At 47.9% G+C, this 20,120-nt stretch overlaps 1 protein-coding gene across 1 annotated transcript in view; it reads left to right on the top strand.

The window, feature by feature from the left end:
* Nucleotides 1-20,120, top strand: part of LOC143767247 (uncharacterized) — a 54,868-nt gene that overhangs the window by 16,875 nt on the left and 17,873 nt on the right. Inside the window, exon 6 of the mRNA XM_077255444.1 lies at nt 8,081-8,168. Coding sequence (XP_077111559.1) covers nt 8,081-8,168 — 88 coding nt within the window. The remainder of the gene's footprint in view (nt 1-8,080; nt 8,169-20,120) is intronic.

Genomic DNA, 20,120 nt, shown 5'->3' with positions numbered 1-20,120 from the left:
CTCACTACATTAAGACACCAAAGTAGGGACCGGAACCATCGATCAACACACGCATCCCTCCCCTTTGCGTTTCTCCTCCATATTTCATTACGGGACCACCCACCCCGATCTCCATTGCAAAAGCCAAACCCTCTTTTCTGATTAACCGCAGATTTGGGCCAGTTTTGGGTGGTCTTTACTTTGTTTACTTTAGGTTCACTAACCCCACGGGTCATCCTGTCACCTAAGTATCTGCACTCGGGCCCCTGGTACCACTTCCTCTGTACCCTTACCCGTGCCTCAGAGACTATATCACGCTGAAACGCCGCAGAATGCACTGGCAACTCTGAGCATATATCTATACTACGCCGCGGATTTCCCCGTGGATACCCATCACCTCCAATTTGGTCCGCTGGGGTTGTCACCGGCAACAAGGGACCCATGAACCAAAGTCATTATGCTCCCTGAGTCCAGGAAGACCTCTGTTTGGTACCCATTCACAAGTACCTGGCACAGCTGGGGTTCGCTATCGACGGTGCCTGTAGTGGTGTATCGACTGGCTGAGCATACATAGAAATACGGCGACCATACCTGCAGTCCATGGGTTCAGACACCAACAGGCAGTTAGCAGCCACATGGCCAGGCCCTTGGCAGCGCCAACACCTGATCGCTGTGGCCCGACTGTGCCCATGAGCCGATTTAGTTTTCTTCGGCTCCTGGGCTGGGGAAACCTTACGTGACAGCCGAAATGGAGCAGTGTCCCATATAAAGTCCTGAGTGGCTGTATATCGCTCTACCTGTCCCACCACTTCATCCAGAGTGCCTAGGTCCCCTTGTCCCACCCAATGCTGTATGGCTGCTGGAAGAGCCCTCACCAGGCGGTCAACCACCACCCTCTCTACCATCTGGAACGGGGTTAATGTCTCAGGCTGAAGCCATTTTTTAACCAGTTGCAGCAAGTCATGCGCCTGAGATCGGGCAGGGCGAGTCTCAGAAAAGGACCACTGGAGCACCCATTGGGCCCGCACATATGTATTAACCCCCAGTCTAGCAAGGATCTCACCTTTCAGCTTCCCATAGTCCAGGGCATCGTCCCGACTGAGGTCTATGAAGGCTTTCTGGGCATCTCCCGTCAGAAAATTGGACACCACCTCAGCCCACTGAGTCACCGGCAAGCTCTCCCGCTCCGCAGTACATTCAAAGATGGTGAGAAAAGCCTCCATGTCATCCTCTGGCTCCATCTTTCTCAGCGCCGACCGGACCTTGTACCGAGCCTCAGACCAGAATGCTGTCCCTGGTGGACCTGTCTCTCGCATAGCCGCGATCTGCTGCATCAACAATTCAGTAATCTGCTTTTGTAGCTCTAACTGTTGCCACAGTTTAAGCCAGCTGATAAAATGGAGGAGCTTTTTAAGCAGTTTGCCCGCTCACAGCAGAAGCAGCAAGAGGTTGCCGCTGTAACTGCAGCGCCTCTTGCTGCTGCTGCTGTGAGCGGGCAAACTGCTTAAAAAGCTCCTCCATTTTATCAGCTGGCTTAGGCTGCTTTCACACATCAGGTTTTTTGCCGGATGCCGTTTCCGGCGTCGCGCCGCATCACCGGATCCGGTTTTTTTTTCAGGAAACCGGATGGCAACCGGATGTTGTCCGGATCCGGCGAAAAACCGGATCCGTCTCATCCGGTTGCCATCCGGTTCGTCCGGTTTTCTTTCCGTTTTTTTACGGATCCGGCTTTTAAAAACGCCCCCTGAAAGGCGGTGATTAGGCTGATTGGCCGGCGTAATATATATACAGTGTTCCCACATCTGTGACGAGTTGGAGAGGAGCAAGATACAGAGCAAGATGGACGGCATTATTGCAATGATTCTGCAGAATAACGTGGATTTCATCACAGAGGCGAATCGATTGAAAGCAATTGTTATTGAGAAAGAGCGAAAGAGACAGCGTGTCATGCGTCTGCGACGACGCCGTTTGTGGATCCACCAGATCACGGCACAGAGAATGACCCGGGGAGTCTTTTCCACTTTGTATATGGAGCTTCGAGGTGACCCTGACAAGTTTTTCAGCTATGTTCAGATGAAAGCGGAGAACTTTGATATATTGGTGGAGCGGGTTGAACATCTGATAAGAAGGAGTGATACCTATTGCCGATTCTCCATAACCCCGGCTGAGTGTCTGATGGTCAGTCTTCGGTAAGCATTCTTTTTGTATCTACTCTTGTAGCGCACTTTCATTGATTGATATTTTGAATTTGCAGTAATTTCTGCCTTGCTTTTGTTCACAGATTCCTAGCAACTGGTGAATCCCTGTCTTCATTACATTTTCAGTTCAGACTGGGCATTTAAACCATATCAGGAATAGTGAGGCACACTTGCCGTGCACTGTGGGACTCTCTGCATGAAGAATACATTCCACATCCCACAATGCAGACATGGTTGGAAGTAGCTGACAGATTCCTGGAAGTGTGCCAGTTTCCCAATTGCTTGTGTGCGGTGGACGGGAAACACATCCGTATCGTGAAACCGGCTGGTTCTGGATCTCAGTATTTCAACTACAAGAAGTACTTTTCCATAGTGCTGATGGCCATTGCTGATGCGGATTATAAATTTGTAGCAGTGGACATTGGGGCGTATGGCCGTTCTAATGATTTGCAAGTTTTCAAACTGTCTTCTATGGGGCGGCATTTATATGGACAAACCTTTCAATTCCCCCCCCCCCCAAGACCACTTCCTCAAACCTCTGAGCCACCAATGCCATTTGTATGTGTTGGGGATGAAGCTTTACAGCTTTCCGAGCATCTTTTGAAACCCTACTCCAGCCGTGGATTAACCAATACTAAAAGAATTTTCAACTACAGACTCACACGTGCAAGGAGAATGGTGGAGTGTGCGTTTGGGATCCTAACTGCCAAATGGAGAGTTCTACTGACATCCATTAACTTGAAGACAGACACTGTGGATGAGGTGGTGAAAGCGTGTGTTGTCCTACACAATTATGTTATATCCAAGGAACAGCTTTCCATTGAGGACCACTCTTCCGAAACCACCTTGGCGGATTATAGCAACCAGACATACAGAAGTTCTGCCACAGTTTCCAGAATACGGGATCACTTTGCAGAATATTTCATTTCACCCCAAGGAAGAATACACTGGCAGGATGAGAGAGTTTAAACACTTTGTATGTACCTAGTAATAACTGTCCTTTACCCATGTTGTGTACCAGTTTGGTTTTTACCTTTTAGCAATGTTGGGTACCTGTTTGTTTTTTACCTTTTACCCATGTTGTGTACCTCTTTGGGTTTACCTTTTAGCAATGTTGGGTACCTGTTTGTTTTTAATTTTTAACCAAGATTTGCATCTGTTTGGGTTGTACTCAAAGTACTTTATCTGTTACCAATAAACCTTGCTTAACAAAAGTGTAATTGTAATTGTCCCTAATGAATAAATACAAGAGAGTTTTAATCCAAAAAGTTTTATTAACATTATTAAACAACCAAAAAAACATACAGGTAACTAAAGGTTTTCATACGTCGGGGTGGAGATACTGTTGGAGGGGCTGTCGGATAGGGACACTTCGACAGTGGGAGTGTGCAGAGAGGAATGGGTTGGTGGTGGGGAAGGATCAATAGGTAGTGGTGAAGGAGTGGAGAAAGCAATTAGGCGGGTGGACAGGAAAGTGGGATTGGGGTTAGGAATTTGGTAGGATGGAGGGGTGTAGGTTATGTTTTGGGAGGATTGGGAGGCAGAAGGAGTGATGGGTGGAGAAGAGGGTTGGGAAGAGGGTGATAGAGGCTGTTGGAAGTGGGCAGGGAGAGGAGGCGAGGATGAAGTAGATGGGAAGTTGTAAGGGTCGGGATCATCATATGGGTGGGAAGGGGCACGGGTTGGAGGCTGGTAGTGTGGCTGGTGGGAAGGGGCACGGGCGTGAGGTTGGTAGAGTGACTGGTGGGGAGGGGCACGGGCGTGAGGCTGGTATTGTGAGGGGTGGGAAGGGGCACGGAAACGCTGGAAGTGTTGGGTATTTTGGGACGGGGCACGATGTGGGTGATGTTGGTGGGATGGGTCACGGTCTGGTTGGCGGTACGGGTCAGGAGGATGGTAGTGGCTGTAGTGATGGACAGTGGAGGAAGGGGGGGCAGTTGAAGCATGGGTGGCAAGAGTATCTGCTCTTCAGGCAATGAGCGCTAGAGTGGACTGGCAGGATTCCATTACTTGCATCTGCTGAGAAGCAGATAGCGTCTCCATTTGCTCAAGTACCGACTGGAAAAAAGTGTTGTTCGGTGACTGTCTTGCCTCTGAACGCATCGTTACCAGAAGTGTATGCATCTCGAGTATACTTTTATTTATGAAATTGAAACCTGCAGCCATTTGCTCGGACAAAACTTTCAGACAGTTCTGGAACGATGCGAATCAGGTGCAAGAACTCGGGAGCATAACTTTGTACCTGACCCCTCTGTCGAAACCGCCCCGATGCTACAGGTGTACTAGAGGTGGCTGCAGCAGAGGGGTGGGGTACAGGAAACGATATGTCCTCACCAGCAGCTACATGCAATGGAACCGGCCAGGATGCTCCAGCACTCGTGGATGGAACAGAGGGATCAGTAGAGTGGGAAGGTGCAGAGTGGGAAGGTGCAGAGGGTTCCTCACTGTCAAAGTGTCCCTCGGTGGCGACCAGAAGGGTTCAACTGTGCTGCAGGCTCCCGAGTGCTCCCGACGGTTCTGTGGAAGAAAAGTGAAAAACAAAATATTAGTATACTGTCATTGCACGGACCTGGCTGAAAGAGCAAAAGAGGTTTAGACATGTAAAACATGTGGTGGGTAATATTTACCTTCGGGTGACCATCGTTGACCTGAGGAACAACAGGGCCCTTGCATATTTGTACGTGCTTTTGCGTCCTCCAGATCCACTCGGGGCCCGCATCTCTTTGTTGAACTCCTTCTTAAAGCGATCCCTGATCGACTGCCACCTTTTCACAATCCGCTCACCTGTTTAAAGGAGAAAGACAATTGTTTAGAAACAGCATTTTGGAATGCATCACCAAAACTGAACTGAGGATACTTACGTTCTTTAATCTGGGCCCGATCATCAAGGTCCTCCCACCTCGGTATCAGTTCGCGGCAGATTTGCTCCCAGAGTCGACGAGTCACTGAGAGATCAGCATGGCGGTGGTCACCCATGTTCCACAACGGCTGCCTGTCTCTGACAAGATCGATGAGGAGGTCAATATCAAGGCCGACCTCCTCACCGTCCGAATCTTGAGCACGCTGTGAAACCTGTTCGAAAAGGGGGAAAGAAAATTAACACCAAATTTGAAACATTGCTAACCTCCCCCCAAAAATAAAAAACCTACACGACGCCGGCCGCCACGAGAATTACGCCGACGACCCTGGGAGCCACTGGAAGGACCTCTTGCTTGGGCACCAGATTCCGAACTCTAGAAGCAAAATGAAAAAAATTATGTGCTTATTGGTAGCCATTCTATGTGCTGTGTGCCATGTGATCTATATGTTTTGTATGTGTTGTGTGAGGTTTGAAAGTATCAGTTTCTATGTGTTTTGTTGTATCTTGTGTTGTATCTTGTGTTATGTTTTGTGTGTAGTGTAGGGTGTGTTTCCGCAATACATGACAGATACATACCAATTGTGAGCCCTCTCCGTGTGTTTCTCCACCCCTTCCCTCTTCTTCGGAGAGCACCTCTTCTACTGGGGAGTCAGCTTCATCAGCTTCCTACGATGAAAGATTAAAAAATACATTATAGATACACACACACTCACACACACTCAACAACGATGGAGCAAGAGAACTTATGTTCATATTTACCTCTGTGCGTTGATGACGATGAGGAGGGCTCCCCGAAGACATGGCTCTCAGCTCTGTGGCAGGCTGTGGCAAGCTCTCAGCTCTGTGGCAGGCTCTGTGGCTGGCTCTCAGCTCTGTGGCAGGCTCTCAGCTCTGTGGCAGGCTCTCAGCTCTTTGGCAGGCTCTCGGCTCTATGGCAGGCTCTCAGCTGTGTGGCAGGCTCTCAGCTCTGTGGCAGGCTCTCAGCTCTCTGGCAGGCTCTCAGCTCTGTGGCAGGCTCTCAGCTGTGTGGCAGGCTCTCGGCTCTGTGGCAGGCTCTCAGCTCTGTGGCAGGCTCTCGGCTCTGTGGCAGGCTCTCGGCTCTGTGGCAGGCTCTCGGCTCTGTGGCAGGCTCTCGGCTCTGTGGCAGGCTCTCCGCTCTGTGGCAGGCTCTCGGCTCTGTGGCAGGCTGTGGCAGGCTCTCAGCTGTGTGGCAGGCTCTCAGCTCTGTGGCAGGCTCTCAGCTGTGTGGCAGGCTCTCGGCTGTGTGGCAGGCTCTCGGCTGTGTGGCAGGCTCTCGGCTGTGTGGCAGGCTCTCGGCTCTGTGGCAGGCTCTCGGCTCTGTGGCAGGCTCTCGGCTCTGTGGCAGGCTCTCGGCTCTGTGGCAGGCTCTCAGCTCTGTGGCAGGCTCTCGGCTCTGTGGCAGGCTCTTGGCTCTCTGGCAGGCTCTCTGGCAGGTTTCTGGCTCCTTCCGTCTTGGCAGGGTGTTGGCTCTTCTGCTTTTTGGCTGGAAATGGATGAAGGCCTCATGGCCCTGCTTTATATATAGTCCAGGGGGCTGACCATAGGTTTTGGAGCATGCTCAGTGTAAAAAGCCGGATACGGCCGCCGGATCCGACTTTTTCAGGATCCGGCACTTTCCGGCGTCCATTGAGATGCATTGTTGCAAAAAGCCGGAAAGGCCGGATCCGGACTTTCCGGCTTTTTCGCCGGAGACAAAAAACGTTACAGTAGACGTTTTTCCCAGACGCCGGAATCGACTCGCCGCCGGATCCGGCATCAAACCGGAAGGAACGCTGGGCTATCCGGCGCCAATAATATTCAACGGGGGAAAAGCCGGTTTTCAATTCCGTTTTTTGGCGGAAGAGCCGGAATTCGCCTGAAACAAAAAACCTGATGTGTGAAAGCAGCCTTAAACTGTAGCTTTGCAGGCTTAATCACTGACATGCAGAACGCTTCGGGTATGCCTCAGTTCACATTGCCCTCATTCTCCACCATATGTGATGCAGCGGTAGGACCATACACAGTGAAACGGCAGTGACCCAAGCAAGTTGAAACAAAACGTTCTTTTATTGTGTTACTTCACACAGTCAATATAGTACACAGCTTCTTCATACAGTCCATTAATAGTGCATGGCTATATGATGAAGTCAATACACAGGCCGAACTTCTCTCTGTCCAGTTTCCCTGGGTGACCGCACGCCAGTAACAATTCTCTGTACTCACACAGCAAACTGCACTCTTTATCCTCTGGAGTGCAGCCGGGTACACATAAGACAGCCCAAGACGCAGGGTGTCAGTCTCTCTGGTTCCTTTAGCCTCTGTGTTGCTCCACACAGAGAGAGCTCTGCGGACAACTGCCCTGTCTGCTTCCAAGAACACACTGACACCTCCCCCACTACTACAGGGCTTTTTAATCAGTCACTGCTTCACTATTCTAATTACAGCCATGCCCTCATGGCCTCACTACGCTTCCATGCACATTCTGCAGACCACATACAGCGCCCCCTAGCTGTACCAGGGGTCACTGCCTCACACCATATAGTTACAGTACTATTCATCAATGTCCTGTAAGAAAGGTATATTTGTGATGCTGCAGGATATATTATGTCATACATCAATTCTCTTCATGAAGTTCCCGGATCTTCCATTCCTTTACACCAGGAATATGACAGTGAGTTTTCCTTGTTTTTCACCTTCACAGTCCTCACATCTTAACCCTATAAAGCATCTCTGGGACAAGGTAGAATTGGTTGTTCAGAGCATTGTGGAAACTACGAGAACATATCCTGTTGGCACGGGCCAGTATTCTTGGGGAACAATCTCAGCACCTTGTGCAATCTATGACGCGATTAATATCTGAGGTTCTAAAGGGCAAAGAAGATCCTGCGTGTTACTAGATGGGTGTCTCTAGTAATGTGGCCATTCAGTGCATGTTTTATATCTGGTGGAGATGACAGGGTAAAGATGATCATAGACATTAGATGTTGTCTGGATCTTCTCAAATGTCTCCATCTGCCAGTGACTTTTACAATCTTTGTTTCAGGGTGAAGATCTGCCCCATATTAATACTACAGAGACATATGTGAGGGGTGATGAGCAATGTAAAGAGATTCCTACAGATAACCGCACAGGTGAGTAGTGACCACTAAATGCAGAGAAGTCACAGGTTCTAATCAGTCACTGGCCTGTAAAGTAACTTTAGATTCTATTTTTTTTTTACAATGTGCTAAGAACTATCACTCAGGTAGTTGCTTCCTACCTGCCTTTTGTGCCTGCTACTGATTTCTACTGAAACAGACTGGTCACAGACCACTCATACTGGTGATTCAGATTCTCGTCCACTCTGTTCTGTTGATGGGAGATGATTGCTGATGTTATGCTGATTGATAGTTTAACTGCTTGAAGCCGTCTGTCAATCACCATGATATCGGAAGTCATCCATTGTCAACAGAGCAGCCCGGAAGAAGAAGAGCTGCTCGCTGACGTGGAGAAGCTGAATCGCCGGCAGGAGCAGTCGGTGACCCCTCTAACCCAGCGTCAAGTACAATGGTCAGGGAATTGTTTCTGTTAGCAAGTACCTGCTTATTAAGTTTCTAGGCCCATAGTAAAAAAGAAAAGAAAAGAAAAAGTACTAGACAATCTCCTCAAGATTGGCACTGTGCACTCCAGTCTTTGATGAAGGAGGGTAGTGGAGTAAGTAATACTGAATTGATTCAGACGTACACACAGTACTTCTCCTCAGTGGTGCGCGCCTCTGTGCGCCTTGCTAGAAAAGTAAAGAACGGATTGGAGCAACATTTCTGATGGGTGTAAGTTATGCCCCTAGTAATTAATTTGGCGGGCACCAGCAAGCCTCGTTCATACTTCACCCGCTTTGGCGGACCTCCCTTAGACTGGCGTGAAAATGCCAAAAAGTCAGACAAAAAGTTTGCTACTTTTCAGTTGTTTTTTTTTTAACAGTATTTTGTACAAATGTTTCTCCCCTGCATCCAGAACACGTTTCTGAACTGCTGCAGAGGAGATAGACAGGACTGTGAGTAAAGAGCTATCACAGGTCACTGTGCACAATGGATGTCTCGAAGCATATTATGAAGCATCTTAGTGTCGGTGAGCTCAGATGTGTAAGGCAGAAACATTACCAGCTACAGGCTTCACGGCTATGTACAAGAGAATTTTCTCAGCCTAAAAACCTCAATAACATTCTTCTTTACATGTACTGGTACATATATACTGGTCTTATAATGCCAGTACATTGTAAGATAAAATAAAGACAAAAAACAATTATAATAAACATGGCATAATTTGTATAATCATAGCAAACGGTACAATTAAGCGAACACATTTTTATGATGATCAATAAATGTTGTGAGTATTAATGGTTGAAATTTTTAATTCATGTCAGTTTGTATAACTATAAAATGAGAACATCATTGTACAACTTTGTTTTCCAAAACCGTACCTGTGTACAAATCCAGAAGGGCCCCAATATTCCTTTTGTATTTTCAATTAAGATCTGTGTGTTATCTGAGTGCTGATTGTTCTTCAATGAGCAGTTGATGTGAGAAGTGTTACGTTTCCGCTCACTTGGTTGCGCTTGAGTTGGCACAGGTAGTGGTTTAAGTAAAACGTTCCAGGCTGGTTTATTAAGAATATTGATCAGCGAACTTGTTCAGAAAACATTCACCTATGTCAAATTCGGCATGAATATAGCAACATTCGGGTTTGTGTTCTGTTTCCCAAGCATTTTTCCTCAGTCGTAAAAATTCAGTTTAAAGATTGGTAAATAATCGCGTTTCCAATGTTCATTTTGGATAAAACTGTGTTGCAGTGAGGAGTCAGGAGGCCCCATTTGAGCTTAACCCCTTTCTACCATTGGACATACTATTCCGTCCATGTGACCCGGGCTCTACTTCGCATGAACGGAATAGTACGTCATGCCCTTTAATGGGACACTGCGACTTAAGTCGTGGTGACCGCATTAAAATTCTGACGCCCTCTTACCTGGAGGAAGATGGTGTCGGCATCTGGGGCTGTGTCCTCCCCCATCCGGCCTCCCAATCGCTGTGATTGGCTGTTCAATTCTGAACAGCCAATCACAGCCTTTCTCATTGTTTCAGCCAATCAGATTAGCTGAAACAGTGAGGTCCCAGGCTAGGATCGAGTACCGATGTACTTGATCCTATGACGGTGCCTGGCAATGCCAGGCATCGCCCAAAACCCCTCGGATTGGCGCGATCGACGATTACATTGATCTCGCCAATTGCAGGGCACAGCGGCGGTGTTACCGCGCTGTGCCCTGCCGGTGCCGGCCTAGAATTGGTGCTGTAAGAGCCGGTGCCTAGGACAGGCCAAGTATGGCCTGCAGCTGCTGATTGGCGCTATCAATTTGATCATCTATGGCGCAAATCACAGGGCACAGCAGCGGTGTGACCACGCTGTGCCCTGCTGGTGACCTGCCTAGGATCAAAGCTGTGAGCTCCGATCATAGGCCGGTGCCTAGCAACTCCGGCGTCATCAGGGCCACCTCCGATTGGTGGGATCAATGGGATCACTGATCCCACCAATGACAGGTCACAGCAGCAGTGTGACCATTCTGGGACCTGTCTGTGACCATTCTGCAGGAATCCTCACACTAGATCAGGATTCCTGCAGAGCGGTCACACTGCTGGATCTCCTGCTGTGCTGTGAGTTGTGGTGCCACAGTAGCCTGTGACACCACAATTCCTGCTAAAGAAAGAAGAAGAAAAAAAAAGAAAGGAGAGACTACAACCGTAATTGTTGATCCCCAATCCCTGCCCGACCTCTCTTCATCCACCCCAATCCCCCATCCCCCTTTCCCTTTCCCCCTCTTTTTTCCCCCTTAAACGCCCTTTGCGCCACCTCTATGTGCACAGTTAGCAGCCGCCGAGCGTTGATTGGTGACGCAGTTCACCGATCAACACTCGTGCTCGCTTTTCTTTATCGCCCCCCTTGTGTCAACTCCGTATGCACATCCTGCAGTCGCCGAACTTTGAAAAGTGATGCAGTTCACTTATCAGAGCTCATGCCTGCTGTTTTCTGTTTTTTTTCACCCCCTTTGCACCACATCCCTATGCGCACATCCAGCAGCCTCTGATCTTTGATAAGTGATGCAGTTCATTTATCAGAGCTAGGGCCTGCTGTTTTCCGTGTTTTATTTTTCACCCCCCTTGCACCACACCCCCTTGCGTATATCCAGCAGCCGCCGATCTTTGATAAGTGACATACCCGTATATACTCGAGTATAAGCCGACCCGAGTATAAGCCGACCCCCCTAATTTTGCCACAAAAAAATGGGAAAACTTATTGACTCGAGTATAAGTCTAGAGTGGAAAATGCAGCAGCTACCGGTGAATTTCAAAAATAAAAATAGATGCTCCATACCGTTCATTATGGCCCTATAGATGCTCCACATAAAGCTGTGCCATATAGAATGCTCTGCACCGTTCATTATGGCCCCATAGATGCTCCATACCGTTCATTATGGCCCCATAGCTGTGCCATATAGTGCTCTGCACCGTTCATTATTGCCCCATAGCTGTACCATAGAAAGCTGTGCCATATAGTGCTCTGCGCCGTTCATTATTGCCCCATATGTCATGATCTCTGCAGGCAGAGATCATAGCAAGCCTATAGAGGGACAAGCTCTCGGAAGATGGAACTATACTGACCATGAACTAAGCCTGCCGCGCAACTAGAAATAGCCAGGTAGCATTTCCTATTTATCGCTAGATGCCCAGCTCTGGCCTAAGACCTAAATAGCTAGCAGAGGGAAATATAAGACCTGGCTCACCTCTAGAGAAATATTCCAAAGAAGACAGTAGCCCCCCACATATAATGACGGTGAGTTCAGATGAAACAACAAACGCAGCAGGAAAATAGTCTTAGCAAATTTGAGGTCCGCTTACTAGATAGCAGAAGACAGATAGTATACTTTCATGGTCAGCAGAAAAACACTAACAAAACACCATCCAGAGATTACCTTAAACTCTGGCATTAACTCATAACGCCAGAGTAGCAATCCCTGATCAACGAGAGCTTTCCAGACACAGTAACAAAACTTCAGCTGTGAACTGGAACAAATAGGCAAAACAAAACATGGACAAAAGTCCAACTTATCTAGTAGTAGTCTAGAAGCAGGAACAAGCACTGAGAGGCATCAGATAACATTGTTGACCGGCAAGAAACCACCAGAGAAATGAGCTTAAATAGCGACACCCACTACTGATGGAACCAGGTGAAACAGGAAAGAGGATGACAAGTCCAATTCCACAAGCGGCCACCGGGGGAGCCCAGAATCCAAATTCACAACAGTACCCCCCCCTCAAGGAGGGGGCACCGAACCCTCACCAGATCCACCAGGGCGACCAGGATGAGCCCTATGGAAGGCACGAACAAGATCAGAAGCATGAACATCAGATGCATTGACCCAAGAATTATCCTCCTGGCCGTAACCCTTCCAGTTGACCAGATACTGGAGTTTCCGTCTGGAAACACGAGAGTCCAAAATTTTCTCCACAACGTACTCCAACTCACCCTCAACCAACACCGGAGCAGGAGGCTCAACTGAAGGTACAACAGGTACCTCATACCTGCGCAATAACGACCGATGAAAAACGTTATGAATGGAAAAGGACGCAGGGAGGTCCAAACGGAAAGAAACAGGATTAAGAATCTCCAATATTCTATAAGGGCCGATGAACCGAGGTTTAAACTTAGGAGAAGAGACCCTCATAGGGACAAAACGAGAAGACAACCACACTAAATCTCCAACACAAAGCCGAGAACCAACACGACGATGACGGTTGGCAAAACGCTGAGTCTTCTCCTGGGACAACTTCAAATTGTCCATAACCTGCCCCCAGATGTGATGCAATCTCTCCACCACCGCATCCACTCCAGGACAATCCGAGGATTCCACCTGACCGGAGGAAAATCGAGGGTGAAACCCCGAATTACAGAAAAACGGGGACACCAAGGTGGAAGAGCTGGCCCGATTATTGAGGGCGAACTCTGCCAATGGCAAAAAAGCAACCCAATCATCCTGGTCAGCAGAGACAAAACACCTCAGATATGTCTCAAGGGTCTGATTAGTCCGCTCGGTCTGGCCATTAGTCTGAGGGTGAAAAGCAGATGAAAAAGACAAATCTATGCCCATCCTAGCACAGAATGCCCGCCAAAATCTAGACACAAATTGGGTACCTCTGTCAGAAACAATATTCTCAGGAATACCGTGCAATCGGACAACATTCTGAAAAAACAGAGGAACCAACTCAGAAGAAGAAGGCAACTTGGGCAGAGGAACCAAATGGACCATTTTAGAGAAACGGTCACAGACCACCCAGATGACAGACATCTTCTGGGAAACAGGCAGATCTGAAATAAAATCCATCGAGATGTGTGTCCAAGGCCTCTTAGGAATAGGCAAGGGCAACAGCAGTCCGCTAGCCCGAGAACTACAAGACTTGGCCCGAGCACAAACGTCACATGACTGCACAAAGACTCGCACATCTCGTGACAGGGAAGGCCACCAGAAGGATCTTGCCACCAAATCCCTGGTACCAAAAATTCCGGGATGACCTGCCAATGCAGAAGAATGTACCTCAGAGATGACTCTGCTGGTCCAATCATCCGGAACAAACAGTCTATCAGGCGGACAACGATCCGGTCTATCCGCCTGAAACTCTTGCAAGGACCGCCGCAGATCAGGAGAAACGGCCGACAAAATTACTCCCTCCCTAAGGATACCTGTGGGTTCAGAATTACCAGGAGAGTCCGGGTCAAAACTCCTAGAAAGGGCATCTGCCTTAACATTCTTAGAACCCGGTAGGTATGACACCACAAAATTAAAGCGAGAAAAAAATAAAGACCAGCGCGCCTGTCTAGGATTCAGGCGTCTGGCAGTCTCAAGATAAATCAAATTTTTGTGGTCAGTCAATACCACCACCTGATGCCTAGCCCCCTCGAGCCAATGGCGCCACTCCTCAAACGCCCACTTCATGGCCAAAAGCTCCCGATTCCCAACATCATAATTCCGCTCTGCGGGCGAAAATTTGCGAGAAAAGAAGGCACAAGGCCTAATGACGGAGCAGTCGGAACCTTTCTGCGACAACACTGCCCCAGCTCCGATCTCCGAAGCGTCAACCTCAACCTGAAAAGGCAGATTCACATCAGGCTGACGCAACACAGGGGCAGAGGCAAAACGGCGCTTAAGCTCCTGAAAGGCCTCTACAGCATGAGGGGACCAATTAGCAACATCAGCGCCTTGTCTGGTCAAATCAGTCAGTGGTTTAACGACATCCGAAAAACCAGCAATAAATCGGCGGTAAAAGTTGGCAAAGCCCAAAAATCTCTGAAGACCCTTAAGAGAGGAGGGCTGAGTCCAGTCACAAATAGCTTGCACCTTGACGGGATCCATCTCAATGGAAGAGGGAGAAAAAATATACCCCAAAAAGGAAATTTTCTGGACCCCAAAAACGCACTTAGACCCCTTCACACATAAAGAATTAGACCGCAGAACCTGAAAAACTCTCCTGACCTGCTGGACATGAGAGTCCCAGTCATCAGAAAAAATCAGAATATCATCCAGATATATTATCATAAATTTATCCAGAAAATCGCGGAAAATATCATGCATAAAAGACTGGAAAACTGAAGGGGCATTAGAAAGACCAAAAGGCATGACCAAATACTCAAAGTGGCCCTCGGGCGTATTAAATGCGGTCTTCCACTCATCCCCCTGCCTGATCCGCACCAAATTATACGCCCCACGAAGATCAATTTTAGAGAACCACTTAGCACCCTCTATACGAGCAAACAAATCAGTAAGCAATGGCAATGGGTATTGATACTTAACAGTGATCTTATTATTAGCCAATGGGGTGGAGTCAATCCCCTTCAGAGGAATAAGAGTCTCCAAAGGCTCTAAATCAAAACCACAACGATTGGCAAAGGACCAATCCATAAGACTCAGAGCGGCGCCAGAGTCAACATAGGCGTCCGTGGCAATGGATGACAAAGAGCAAATCAGGGTTACAGACAAAATAAACTTAGACTGAATGGTGCCAATGGAAACAGACTTATCAAGCTTCTTTGTACGCCTAGAGCATGCTGATATAACATGAGTAGAATCCCCACAATAGAAACACAATCCATTCTTCCGTCTAAAATTCTGTCGCTCGCTCCTGGACAGAATTCTATCACACTGCATACTTTCTGGCGTCTTTTCCATAGACACCGCCAGATGGTGCACCGGTTTGCGCTCCCGCAGACGCCTATCAATCTGAATAGCCATTGTCATGGACTCATTCAGACCTGCAGGCACAGGGAACCCCACCATAACATCCTTAACGGCATCAGAGAGACCTTCTCTGAAAGTTGCCGCCAAGGCGCACTCATTCCACTGAGTAAGCACAGACCATTTACGGAATTTTTGGCAGAAAACTTCAGCTTCGTCTTGCCCCTGAGATAGTGCCATCAAAGTTTTTTCTGCCTGAAGTTCCAAATGAGGTTCCTCATAAAGCAAGCCCAAGGCCAGAAAAAACGCATCCACATCGCGTAACGCAGGATCCCCTGCTGGCAATGAGAAGGCCCAATCTTGAGGGTCACCCCTGAGCAAGGAAATCACAATCCTAACCTGCTGAGCAGGGTCTCCAGCTGAACGAGACTTCAGGGACAAATAAAGCTTACAATTATTTCGGAAATTCTGGAAGCTAGCTCTATTCCCTGTGAAGAACTCCGGCAAAGGAATTCTCGGCTCAGATACCGGAGCATGTACCACAAAATCTTGTAAATTTTGTACTTTCGTGATGAGATTATTCAAACCCGCAGTTACACTCTGGAGATCCATTATTGTCAGGTGCACACAGAGCCATACAGAGATTAGGAGGAGAGAGAGAAAAAAAGACTGCAGCAAGGCAGACTGGAGAAAAAAAAAAAAAAAAAAAAATATTCCAGCAGACTTCTTATAACTCTCCTTTCTCAACCTGGGTCTTTAACACTTTATTGGCCGGTCAAACTGTCATGATCTCTGCAGGCAGAGATCATAGCAAGCCTATAGAGGGACAAGCTCTCGGAAGATGGAACTATACTGACCATGAACTAAGCCTGCCGCGCAACTAGAAATAGCCAGGTAGCATTTCCTATTTATCGCTAGATGCCCAGCTCTGGCCTAAGACCTAAATAGCTAGCAGAGGGAAATATAAGACCTGGCTCACCTCTAGAGAAATATTCCAAAGAAGACAGTAGCCCCCCACATATAATGACGGTGAGTTCAGATGAAACAACAAACGCAGCAGGAAAATAGTCTTAGCAAATTTGAGGTCCGCTTACTAGATAGCAGAAGACAGATAGTATACTTTCATGGTCAGCAGAAAAACACTAACAAAACACCATCCAGAGATTACCTTAAACTCTGGCATTAACTCATAACGCCAGAGTAGCAATCCCTGATCAACGAGAGCTTTCCAGACACAGTAACAAAACTTCAGCTGTGAACTGGAACAAATAGGCAAAACAAAACATGGACAAAAGTCCAACTTATCTAGTAGTAGTCTAGAAGCAGGAACAAGCACTGAGAGGCATCAGATAACATTGTTGACCGGCAAGAAACCACCAGAGAAATGAGCTTAAATAGCGACACCCACTACTGATGGAACCAGGTGAAACAGGAAAGAGGATGACAAGTCCAATTCCACAAGCGGCCACCGGGGGAGCCCAGAATCCAAATTCACAACACCCATAGCTGTGCCATATAGTGCTCTGCACCGTTCATTATTGCCCCATAGCTGTGCCATATAGTGCTCTGCACCGTTCATTATTGCCCCATAGCTGTACCATAGAAAGCTGTGCCATATAGTGCTCTGCACCGTTCATTATTGCCCCATAGCTGTACCATAGAAAGCTGTGCCATATAGTGCTCTGCACCGTTCATTATTGCCCCATAGCTGTACCATAGAAAGCTGTTGCATATAGTGATCTGCACCATTCATTATTGCCCCATAGCTGTGTCATATAGTGCTCTGCACCGTTCATTATTGCCCCATAGCTGTGCCATGTAGTGCTCTGTACCGTTCATTATTGCCCCATAGCTGTGCCATATAGTGCTCTGCACCGTTCATTATTGCCCCATAGCTGTGCTATATAGTGCTCTGCACCGTTCATTATTGCCCCATAGCTGTGCCATATAGTGCTCTGCACCGTTCATTATTGCCCCATAGCTGTACCATAGAAAGCTGTGCCATATAGTGCTCTACACCGTTAATTATTGCCCCATAGCTGTACCATAGAAAGCTGTGCCATATAGTGCTCTGTACCGTTCATTATTGCCCCATAGCTGTGCCATATATTGCTCTGCACCGTTCATTATTGCCCCATAGCTGTACCATAGAAAGCTGTGCCATATAGTGCTCTGCACCGTTCATTATTGCCCCATAGCTGTGCCATATAGTGCTCTGCACCATTCATTATTGCCCCATAGCTGTACCATAGAAAGCTGTGCCATATAGTGCTCTGTACCGTTCATTATTGCCCCATAGCTGTACCATATAGTGCTCTGCACCGTTCATTATTGCCCCATAGCTGTGCCATATAGTGCTCTGCACTGTTCATTATTTCCCCATAGCTGTGCCATATAGTGCTCTGCACCGTTCATTATTGCCCCATAGCTCTGCCATATAGTGCTCTGCACCGTTCATTATTGCCCCATAGCTGTGCCATATAGTGCTCTGTACCGTTCATTATTGCCCCATAGATGTACCATAGAAAGCTGTGCCATATAGTGCTCTGCACCGTTCATTATTGCCCCATAGATGTACCATAGAAAGCTGTACCATTGCTGCTGCTGCAATAAAAAAAAATGACATACCTCTCTTGCTTGCAGCTCCTCAGCGTCCCGTCAAAGCATCTCTCTGCACTGACTGATCAGGCAGAGTGCGGCGCGCACACTATATGCGTCATCGGGCCCTCTGAACTGCACAGTCAGTGCGGAGAGACGCCGGGAAGATGGAGCGGCGCCCGGCGTGTGGAACGCGGACAGGTGAATATGTAATACTTACCTGCTCCCGGCGTCCCGCTCCTTCCCCCGGAAAGCTGGTCTTCGGTGCCGCAGCCTCTTCCTCTATCAGCGGTCATTGTTACCGTCATTAGAGGAATGAATATGCGGCTCCACCCCTATGGGAGTGGAGTCCATATTCATTTCTCTAATGAGCGGTCCCACGTGACCGCTGAACAGGGGAAGAGCTGCGGCACCCGGAGACCGTGGGACTGCAGGGACAGCGCCAGGAGCCCTGGAAGCAGGTAAGTATGCCTCAGAGCCCTCTCCCCCTCACCCGCCGACCGTGACTCGAGTATAAGCCGAGAGGGGCACTTTCAGCCCATAAATTTGGGCTGAAAATCTCAGCTTATACTCGAGTATATACGGTAATTCACTTATCAGAGCTAGTGCCTGCTGTTTTAGACTTTTCTTTTCACAGGCATTTTTTTCTCCCTATTTAGCTTTTTTCATTTTAGTTTTTTATTTTCAGACAAGTTTGCACCAATCACTATCCCCCCACACATACACATACAGTTATAAATAAAGTACACACAAAGCACCATATTCACACAAAAAATGTCCTACCCGTCACGTTCGTCCCAATAGCTCTATTCAGTGGAGGAGGCATATTCACCCGCTGCTAGATAAAGATTATCACCTCTACACCGATAACTTTTATTCCAGCATCCCACTCTTCAGATCCCTCTCTGCACAAGGTACCGCAGCCTGCGTTACTGTCCGCAAAAAACAGAGAGGCCTCCCGAAAATTCTACTTGGGCAGATGTTCAGAAGGGGTGACAGCAGAGCCCAATGTAGCGACCACCTACTGGTGGTCAAGTACAAAGACAAGAGGGATGTCCTTCTCTTGACCACCATACACGCTGATGGCAGCACCCTCAGCTCTGTACAAGGTACCACTACACAGCTCTGCAAACCGGACTGTGTATTGGGGTACAACAAAAACATTGGGGCGTTGATCTCTCTGATCAACTCCTCCTACTGTACAGTGCTTTGAGAAAGTCCAAGGTGTGGTACGAAAAGATGACCGTGCACATCGTACAGATGGCAATGGTCAGTGCTTTCCTGCTGTCATGATGCGCACGCCACACCGATATGTCATACCTTTAGTTCCAGGAGGTAGTGGTTAAAGCCCTGATATTTGGCACTCAGGAAGGAGTGGTCCCCAGTACTTCCGGAACTGAAGGTGCTCGTATTGTACCAGGTCGGCATTTCCCGGGGGAGGTCCCGCAAACTGGAAAAAGAGGCAAGTCGAAAAAAGGTGCCGAGTGTGTTACAAAAGGGGAATACGTAAGGAAACCATTTAGCAGTGCGACACCTGCCCCGAAAAACCTGGCCTGTGTATGAAGGATTGCTTCAAATTGTACCACACCTCCATGCACTGCTACTTTATTTTACAGGAAACAGTAGATTAGTTCCAAAAAGGGGGCACATCTAGATAAGTTCCTTGGGGGTCTAGTTTACAAAATGATGTCACTTGTGTTTTTTTTTTTTTTACTGTTTAGGCACATCAGGGGCTCTGCAAATGGAACATGACGCCCGCAGACCATTCCATCAAAGTCTGCTTTCCAAAACATCACTACTTCCCTTCCGAGCCCTGACGTGTGCCCAAACTGTATTTTTTACCACATATGGGGTACCAGCGTACTCAGGACAAATTGGCCAACAACTTTTGCGGTCCAATTTCTCCTGTTATCCTTGGGAAAATAAAAAATTGAGGACTAAACCATTATGTTTGTGGAAAAAATGTGATTTTTTATTTCAATGCCCAGGCGTTATAAACTTCTGTGAAGCACTTGGGGGTTCAAAGTGCTCACCACACATCTAGATAAGTTCCTTGGGGGTTCTAGTTTCCAAAATGGGGTCACTTTTGGAGGGTTTCTACTGTTTAGGCACATCATGGGCTCTGCAAACGGAACATGACACCCGCAGACCATTCCATCAAAGTCTGCATTCCAAAATGTCACTACTTCCCTTCCGAGCTCTGCAGTGCGCCCAAACAGTAGTTTTCTCC

The sequence above is a fragment of the Ranitomeya variabilis genome, chromosome 4 (genome assembly GCF_051348905.1).
Source record: "Ranitomeya variabilis isolate aRanVar5 chromosome 4, aRanVar5.hap1, whole genome shotgun sequence".
NCBI lineage: Eukaryota > Metazoa > Chordata > Amphibia > Anura > Dendrobatidae > Ranitomeya > Ranitomeya variabilis.
Note: the sequence above shows the minus strand (reverse complement) of the source record. Positions and strands in the feature narration are given on the sequence as shown.